Here is a 10180-nt window from a genome sequence, read left to right as displayed (position 1 = left end):
TAATTTAATATAAATATTGAAGAAAACAGCTATATACCTGAAGGAATCGTCGCGCAAACGTGTAATTTTTATTTATTTTTTATTACACATATTATCTATACATATAAATAAAATTGGAGTGTCTGTTTGTAATATTTAAATAACGGTTTTTTACTACATGAATATAAATACGGTACATACACCAAAGTAACATTTTCTACAATTTTTGTCTATCTGTCTGTTTGTTCCGGCTAATCTCTGAAATGGTTGGACCAATTTTAACAGGACTTTTATTGGCAGGTAGCTGATGTAATAAGGAGTAACTTAGGGAATTTTTATTTTAGAAAAAACTTTTATTTTATATAGAAAACTAAAGATAAATTCCACGCGGACGAAATCGCGGGTACAGCTAGTTTAAAATAAATGTACAATTAGCCAACTTATTGCCCCAATGGTTATTGATCCATTGAGTTAAAAACCAAAAAGCGGTTAAAGCGTAGTAAGGGGAAAAGGTTGGTATTTGCCTAACTTAGGTCAATATGGTGTATATATGTAGGTATATATACACTAGCTGGCCCCGTGTATGTATTTTTGCCACATACGTGTATTAATGCCACATTATGAAAATAAACAGTAGGTGATGAAATGAAATCGATTATTAAATATTAAAATATGTAATTGTAGATATACTAACATAATCCACGTCCCTTATTATCTATAACTATGTATCTCAGTAATCTGGATTATATCATTTAAATTTAAAATAGTTCTAGCATATCGACTTTTTGTAGAATATAATCGATACAATTTAATCGATTAGGAAAGCCTAATCGATTTATATTCGAATCATTCAGTGATTCGTTGTTGTCAATCAAAGAATCAGCTGTCGTCAAATGTCAGTGTCAAAAACATAAATATTTTTGAATTGTTTTTGTAAATTTTATTTTTAATTATTCATATAAAGGAATTAAAAATATTGTAATAATTTACTTACTCGTTAATAGAATAAAGTGTATATAGTTACGAATTTTGTTATAGTCAACGATCTATACGAAAATATATGTAAATATAGTCTAAAAACTATAAAAGACTCGTAAATAATTGTTACTTCAGAATGGAAGAGTATCTTACAACTACTGCAGATAAGTTGGTTAGTAAAATGATGAAATTTTACAATATAACATTTTAGATAAAATAATATTTGTAAAATTGTTTATTATTTTCAAATAGTCTTGAGAATTGGTTGGTATTCATTTAGGTACAGTAACTATAGTTGAATTATTTACTTATTTGACTATTATTACAGGCCTAAGCCCAATACAATAGTGTATCTAATACTATATTATACATTTTCGTTAATGTAACATATAGCATACAATGTTGTCTGTGAATTCACACAGACTACACATAAACAAATCCATTCTTTCTGCTATTTGATTGAGAGTAGCGAGTGCAAGCGTCAGGGGCGCCTGACATGTGATCTGTTAATGTGAAGAAAGTTTGGAGGCTTGCCTCATAATCTTCCAAGGGAGATTAGAGAACTGAGATCCCATACATTATTCAAACGCAAACTAAAAAATGGCTGTCACTTGGTAATTTTTAGTGTCCAAGAATATTTGAGTAAAACAAATACTTTCACATAATTTGCATGCCTATATGGTAAATATTGATGATCAATAATATTCAGTTTCTCTTGCCAACCCTGTGGTAGGCCATGCTACTCTCATATTGGTTTATACAGCCACGAAAAAATCTGTTTATGGACCATCATGCCATAAATCGTGTATAACAGATGCATAGGCCATTATATAATATTTCATGTAACTTATATTTTGCAAATAAATTATTTCATTATTACTATATTATTAAATTTTTAGAAATGAGTAGTGATAGTATAGGTACAGGAGACAACAGACTACCAATGCTGCAGATTTATCTGTAGCTTTATGCTAAGCACATAAAGTCACCACCATTTCTTTTACTTGTTCATGTACTTTTTCTGTACCTCATAAATACTGTGTCTGTAATTGATGTATAAAGATTTTATAAAACTATCTAAAGTTCTATTATTATATAAAAGTTTGGTTTTTAAAAGCATATTCTGTGTTGCAATCTTTCTTCTTTATATATTTTCTTTTGTACTAATTTCAAATGTATTTTTCTTAGTTTATAGAATTGTCATATTTATTATTGTCAGTTTTGCCTTGCTACTGTTTGCATTATAAATATTTACCATTTTATATACATTGTTTGATTTATATCACACATACAGTCTTTTCATTAAATCCAGACATTCTGTTTTTTTAGAGATCAAAAAGCTATGGCAATTTAAATATTGTCTTTGGTAATGAGAGCTGTGATTTGGATTCTGCTATCAGTGCAATTGTCTATGCCTGTTTTTTGCACTGGCAACATGAGCAGATAAAGTGTAAGGTCTGCACAAAAGATAACAGAGAAGAACATACTACAGATGATATATTTGTACCCATATTGAATGTGGACAGAGAAGATTTTGCTTTGAAAACTGAAGTATCATACCTGTTGAAAGAGCATGGTATAAATAAAAGCCACTTGGTCTTTAGGTAAAGTTTTTTTTTATGACAATAAAATGGTTTACCCACAAGATGAGCATGGGGTCAGGTCAGTTAGTCCATCATGATAAATTCACCAAGAATTTATCACAAAGGATCCAGGGGGAACCATGTGGAGTTCAACCCGTCATGGTACTAAGATCATCAATCCACATTACTAACAATCCCTTTTCCTGCCTGGGCGGAAGCTAAGGTTAAAAAAAATGGGATTCATAAGGTGCTAAAAATATAAAATATATGTGGTCTAGTGGTTTGTCACACCGCTTTACTCCCGATAGTTGTGGGTTCGATTCCTCACAAGGTGCAAACATTTGTATTTATGAGTATGATTGTTTGTATCTTTCTGGGTGATTTTTATGTATATTATGTATGTATTCACAACAAAAAATGTCTCAAATATTTATATCAGTTATCTAGTACCCATAACACAAGCTCTAGTGGGACTAGATGGCGCTGTGTTATTTGTCCAGGGTTAATTATTTATTATTAACACATTATGAGCAGGGAAGGTCTTTGTACCCGTATTACTAAATATATAAATATATATATATACAGTTTTTTTTGCCAAAATTCCTAGAAAAACACAATTTTTTATGTCACACATGTATGACTAATATGGCCATATATTAAAACTTTTTTCTCGACAAGTCGTGTCAGTGTTATATGTCTGACGCATCCAAACAACATACAACAAGTATTAACCTGTTGTTTTGAACACAGCGCCTTCTACCTAATCGCGTCCGTCAGACATATATGTCTGATGTGGCTCATGTAGAACTTCTTAGCGTCAGACACATATGACTGACATGGCGATTAACGTGTTAAAATTACTTATTAGAAATACCTTCCCCTCTCATAATGTGTTAATATATGTATGTAATAATAATTTTTCTCAGAAACGACTTTGATCTGAAGGAACTATCAGCAAATACGAATACAAAGATTACTCTGGTTGATCACCATGTATTGGCTACAAAGGATCAATTCTTAGATACATATGTGACAGAGATAATAGACCACAGACCAATAGACAAGTCTAAATGGACATTCAGAGACGATACGAGATCAACCATAGAGGTTGTAGGATGCTGTTGTACACTCATAGCGCAGAGGATAAAGGATTTGTCATCATTATTCGTTAAAGATGTGGATTTTTTTAATGCATACCCAGGTTGCAGTGATATGCTGCATAGTAAGTTCTTTTTTTGTTATGGATGATAATGGAATGGTGCACCCACCTGCACTAAGGGTTTTCGCTGGCGGGGCACCAGTGGAGGAAATAGAAATAGAAATAATCTTTATTCAAATAAACTTAATATAAGCACTTTTGAGTAGTCAAGTTTTTTTATTCTACCGCTTATTCGGAATGCAGATTCATCACAAGAAGAATAAGCAAGAAACTTGTGTGTTGCTCTTTTAAATAAATATTGATTTACTTATATTTAATTAACAACAAGGATTAGGCATGCGACTATCGACATAGAAACCGCTACGCACTTAATCTCTGTTCAATCAGAGCATTACTAGAATTACATTAATGTTAATATAAAAGTTTAAAACAATTGCATTGAAATGTTGATACATTTTTTTACTTGTGTATCGTAAGTACGTAACGTAAATAAATTAAAGACAAAACATTTTTTTTAATAAGTGTCTAATAATAAATAAATAAATAAATAATAATAAATGTTGGTAGAGATTTTTCTCTGACTGTGGGCCCGTGGTATTTTGCCGTTTTTTTTCGGACTACTCTAATGCTGTTAGCCGCAGCTGGCCTTTACAGCTTCATCAGTCGATAGGGGCGAGTGCAGATGGCACTCCAAACCAAAGGAAGGACTTATGGAGCGGCTGAAGACCAACTCCCGAGTGACAACTTTAGTCTGAGAGCACCGCTAGAGGTTCGAATCCTGGCTTAGCCCTCGTAATTTCGATCCCCGTTTGAATTGGATGGGGGATCGATTGGAGGTGAAAGTTATTTTGCCGACTTGCCATCTTGTATATACAGCACTGGTGTAAAGGCAGTAATTTCAATACTAACGAAATTGGAACAATTTTTTTGCGGATATACTACAAAAAAGTCCCGTCAAAATCGGTCCAGCAATTTCAGAGATTAGCCGGAACAAACAGACAGACAGACAATTGTAAAAAATGTTATTTTGGTATATGTACAGTATTTATATTCATATGCATGTAGTAAAAAACAATTGTTTCAATGTTATAAACAGACACTCAAATTTTATTTATATGTATAGATAAGTATTTATTATTGCAGGTACGATTATATTAGACACAGTAAACTTATCCAAGCCCTATAATAAAGCTACGCCGAAAGACGTAGAAATTATATTATTTCTGGAGAATATAATCAAGCCTAGGGACTCTGAAAGTGACAGGTAAGAACTCATTTCTTTGGACCGAGGTAGAAAGAAAGAAAATACGTTTAGGTAGTCTGTGGTCTGCGTGGATAGCAGTCTTATGGATGACTAGCTGTACTAGCGACTTCGTCCGCGTGGAATTTAACTTTATTATTCTAAAATAAAATAATTTATTCAAAAGTGAAAATAGCCTAAGTTACTCCTTATTGCATTGGCTCCTGTCAAAAAAAGTCCCGTCAAATCAGACCAGACATTTTAGAGATTAGCCGGAACAAACAGACAGATGTAAACATTTTTAGAAATGATTGTTTTTTTGATATATGTCCATATTTATATTCATTCGCATGTAAAAAAGTAAATAACTACCGATGACGTAATCATCATCTATCATCGTCTATCATCATCATCATCATCATCATCATCATCATCATCATCATCATCTACTCCCCTATCCCCCATCATTCAAAATAAGCAAAGCAAAGACCCCCAATATAGTGTTTACGTAATACTTGACCGTCCGTCAGGGATAGGGACCGTCCCTTACGTTGGTGTGGCACCAGTGGAGGCTTGTAATATGCAAATCCACCAGGCGGAAACTACATGGTACAATGTTAGCAATTGTTCTGAGATTATTATTGTTTATTAAACATTATGTCAAGTATCTTATTTAAATAGATACAATAATCTTCTTTTAGATATTCTACCATTTTTTATTTTATAGGTAGTATCTAATATCTGCCGCTTTGTTTGTGGCGACATCCTTTTTTTTACTTAACACTTTGAGGAATTTTCTCCCAGTCAGCCATAGAGCAAACAGATTCATGCAACCGGATTCTATTCTAGGAAAAGTAAATTGGAGAGGCTAACAAAAGCTCGCAGTGACGTGTCAGGACTAACCGCCGCCGAGCTCTTGAGGAAGGACTTGAAAATTGCAGGCGATGTGCTGATACCCACTTTTCCCATATTAGTACAGGTATATCATATTTTGTACACTTATTACATACTAGCTGTGCCTGCGATTTCACCCGCGTGTAATTTATAGCCTACTAACTTTACCCGCGGATTCGCTCGTCCCCTTCGATCGATCCCCCGTCCAATTCAAACGGAGACCGATGTTACGACGGCCTGAGCCGAGGTTTGAACCCCTAGCGGTGCCTTCAGACTAAAGTCGTGTCCGTCAGGCGGGAGTTGGCTTTTAGCCGCTCTATAAGTCCTTCCTTTGGTTTGGATTGCCATCTGCACTCGTCCCCTATCGTCCGGTGAAGCTGTAAAGGCCAGCTGCGGAAAACAGCATTAGAGTAGTCTGAAAAAAAGAGGATTCACTCACATAACTTCATTACTGTATGCTAGATGGCGCTGAAGTAGTAAAATGTTGATATTTTTTTTATAAGAAATATGTTTTTTGTTTTAAATAAAAAGTATCCTATGTTCATTCTAATACCTCCAAGAACATGTGTACAAAATTTCATGATGATCGGTTCAGTAGTTTTTGCGTAAAAGCGTAACAAACATTCCTACTTTCACATTTATAATATTGTATAAAATAAAGTCGCTGTCGCTATCTGTCCCTATGTATGCTTAAATTTATAAAACTACGCAACAGATTTTGAAGCGGTCTTTTTTAATAGATAGAGTGATTCAAGAGGAAGGTTTATATATATAATACATGTACACCCGTGCGAAGCCGAGGCAAGTAGCTAGTATGGTTATAAAATTAATTAATATAAAATGATAGTCAAATATTTTGACTTTAATGAATTAGAGTTGGTAGTTTGTATTTACACACTTCAACTTAAAAATGTAAAGTAACAACAATTATTTGAAAGAGCAACACGCGAGTATCTTACTCGTTCATCTTGTGATGAGGCAGCTTTCCAAATGAACGGTAGATTAAAAAATAGTATGACTATTCAAAAGAGCTAAATTTAAGTTTATTTAAATTAAGAATTTTCTATTCTATTCTATTTTTATTAATGAAAATATAATTGTACACTAGGAATTCCTACAAAGACCAGATGTCTTGGATGCCTTATCAGCAATTTTGTCACAACGTGATTGCAACCTGGCCGTGTTGATTGGCATAGACCTTAAGGGTGAGATGAAGAGGGACATGGCGGTGTATTCAGCAGACAACACGAGGGCTACCAGAGTGAGTATAATAATAATAATCTAAATATATATAACTCAAAGGTGACTGACATAGTGATCTATCAACGCACAGCCCAAACCACTGGACGGATCGGGCTGAAATTTGGCATGCAGGTAGATGTTACGACGTAGGCATCCGCTAAGAAAGGATTTTGATTAATTCTACCCCCAGGGGGATAAATTACGCGAGTGAAGCCGAGGGCAAAAGCTCTGCTTAACTTGGGACTAGATGGCGCTGTGTGAATTGTCCTGAGATATTATTATTATTATTAATCTCTCCGAAATGTATTAACGACGTATTATTTTTTCAGTTATCAAAATTCCTTCAGGAGTGGACGTCACCCGCTTTCAACCTGTCCACCCCTATCTCGAACACAGACTGCATATATTTCATACAGAGCAATTTATCAGCAACTAGAAAACAATATATACCAGCAATTCATGAATTTTTGAATGTTAAAAATTAAAGTACAATATAAGAAGACAAGAAACTCAGCTCGTATTATTTTCCTATAAATGTTATACATGTTTACAATACACAGAGACGTGGTCGCTAACTATGGGCCTCATGAATAAGCTCAGAGTCACTCAGGGGGCAATGGAGAGGGCTATGCTCAGAGTTTCTTTGCGTCATCGAATCAGAAATGAGGAGATCCGCAGAAGAACCAGAGTGACCGACATAGCCCGAAAAATTGCGACTCTGAAGTGGCAATGGACAGGGCACTTAGCTCGTGGGACAGATGGTCGTTGGGGCAGTAAAGTCCTCGAGTGGCGACCACGGACCGGAAGACTCAGCGTGGGAAGGTCTCCAGCAAGGTGGACCGACGATCTGGTCAAGATCGCTGGAAGGCTATGGATATGAGCAGCGCAGGACCGATCGTCGTGGAGATCTTTGGGGGAGGCCTTTGTTCAGCTGTGGACGTCTTCCGAGCTGAGATGATGATGTTTACAATAATACAGATTCATTTTTAAATTCAAATATGGGAGAATAGTGTGACCACCAGCAAAAGCAAATAGTCTAATTAGTGTTTGTAACCCATAGCAGTACCCGTTCACGAGTATGACGGATTGGCTCATTCGTCATACTCGTGAACGGGTACTGCTTGTGGGGACTGGTCTGTTCGGGTTACAAATACTAATTAGACTATTTGCTTTTGCTGGTGGTATTATTGCATACAACCATATTAAATGGGGCACATTGACCTGGCGCACCACGCTGCCACCAGTTTGAACTTATAACGAGCATGACTGTTTCAAGCTACTCCACTACATCATTTATAGTATTTACAGCATGGGCTGTAACAAACACAGTTTTCACATATTCAAATTAAAAAATAATTTATTTATGTAGTACATTTTTATTATTTTTTTAAATTATATTTCCCTACCGTCCAGTTCAGTATACAGTTCCGATTAAGAACTGGCAAGAAACTCAATTGATTTTTTTTAAAAGCCAGTTTATTTACAATGTATATTTATATAGGTGTCTATGTCTAACTTTAAATGAAAATCCCGTACATGAACAACTATTGCCATGCACGCTCGTCATTCAAGTAATCGTTTAGTGAGTAATAATAGGCTTTGCTCAAAGTGACAATTAATTAAATAAATATAATAAAAATATATATTATGTTATAATTGAAACGTTTACGCCATCTGTCAATATCTACTTTGAAAGATGTATATTTATGAACTGTTTATAAAATAAATACTTTTTTTTTACGTAATGTTTTATTTAATACAAACAATCATTGTAATCCAACGCGGCACATCGAGGCAGCGTACCCAAGATACTGGCAGCGTTGCTTCTTTGAATGGCCATACTTAGCCTTTGGGCAAAGTAGCTACCAGCTCTCAGGTCAGAAGTAACCTCGATGAGCCGCGCCTAATGTTAAAAACAATTTGGTTTCCGGGCTCCATGGGCCCAACGTCTCCACGGCAAATGGTAAAAACCAATAGGACACCTCCAGATTCGTATATTTTCGTCTTTTTAAAATTGCAGCCTGTGTTGCTGCCGTGCCAGGACGAGAGGACGATCCAGACACAACTTGGTGCCAATGTATCCACACACGTGGCATCTCGAATATATATTGAAACGTTTTGTTTTCATTATATCAACAGTGGCGTTACTTTACAATGAGAATGGTCAACAAACTGACGGCCTGATGGTAAACGGTAACCGCCGACTACATATATGAACAGCACGAACATCACGTTATCATGTGACAGCCGAAATACGCACAGCCTTAACCACTTGACGGATCGGGCTGAAATTTGGCATGCATGTAGATGTTATGACGTAGGCATCCATCTAAGAAAGGTTTTTGATTAATTATACCCCCAGGGAGATAAAATAGGGGATGAAAGTTTGTATGAAACTTTGTCAATTTTAAACCGATCGGGCTGAGACTTTGCATGCTAATGCATGCAAAGTCTCAGCCCGATCGGTTACTATGACTATTTATTTATTAGCTATTTATTAGCTACTATGACGTAGGCATCCCCTAAGAAAGGATTTTGATAAAATCCACCCCTAAGGGGATAAATTACGCGAGCGAAGCCGGGGGCACAACCTAGTAATAATAATATAATAATAATAATCTCAGGATATTCACACAGCGCCATCTAGACCCAAGTTAATCTAGCTAAAGCTTGTGTTATAGGTATTAGATAACTGATACAATTTTTTTCCTAAATACAGACATATTATACATAGAAAGCACCCAGACCGACGCAAACAATCATACTCATGAACAAATGTTTGTGCCGTGCGAGGAATCGAACCCGCGACCATCGGAGGAAAGGCAGTGTATTAAACCACTAGAGCACCGAGGTCGTTAAAACTTACTTAACCTTATGCTTATCTTATCATCCTCCACTGGTACTCAAGTGAGTACAGTTAAATTATCACCCATTAAAACAATCCTCTCGAACCAAACAGGTTATAACTCTCGATTTGCCACGCTGTATAATAAATATAATAATATAATAACATTGCTCTAATATTAATAAGTCACTGGTTCATATCCGGCTCGAAGGACCATTTATGAGAGATTTTATTTTCTGTAGCTGTTAGTGGAGGCTGTA

At 35.4% G+C, this 10180-nt stretch overlaps 1 protein-coding gene across 1 annotated transcript; it reads left to right on the top strand.

Moving 5' to 3' along the window:
• The first annotated feature begins 1399 nt into the window (after positions 1-1399).
• Positions 1400-7803, top strand: LOC131849003 (exopolyphosphatase PRUNE1). The gene is made up of 7 exons (XM_059198974.1): positions 1400-1638; positions 2287-2561; positions 3467-3762; positions 4843-4963; positions 5789-5918; positions 6942-7094; positions 7405-7803. The coding sequence occupies exons 1-7, from the start codon at positions 1636-1638 to the stop codon at positions 7558-7560; spliced, it is 1134 nt and encodes a 377-aa protein (XP_059054957.1). The 5' UTR covers positions 1400-1635; the 3' UTR covers positions 7561-7803.
• The last annotated feature ends 2377 nt before the right edge of the window (positions 7804-10180 follow it).

The sequence above is a fragment of the Achroia grisella genome, unplaced genomic scaffold (genome assembly GCF_030625045.1).
Source record: "Achroia grisella isolate CSIRO2021 unplaced genomic scaffold, CSIRO_AGI_Agris_v1 utg628, whole genome shotgun sequence".
In the NCBI taxonomy this organism is placed as follows: domain Eukaryota; kingdom Metazoa; phylum Arthropoda; class Insecta; order Lepidoptera; family Pyralidae; genus Achroia; species Achroia grisella.
The sequence above is the reverse complement of the archived record's forward strand: the minus strand, read 5'-3'. Positions and strand labels throughout refer to the sequence as shown.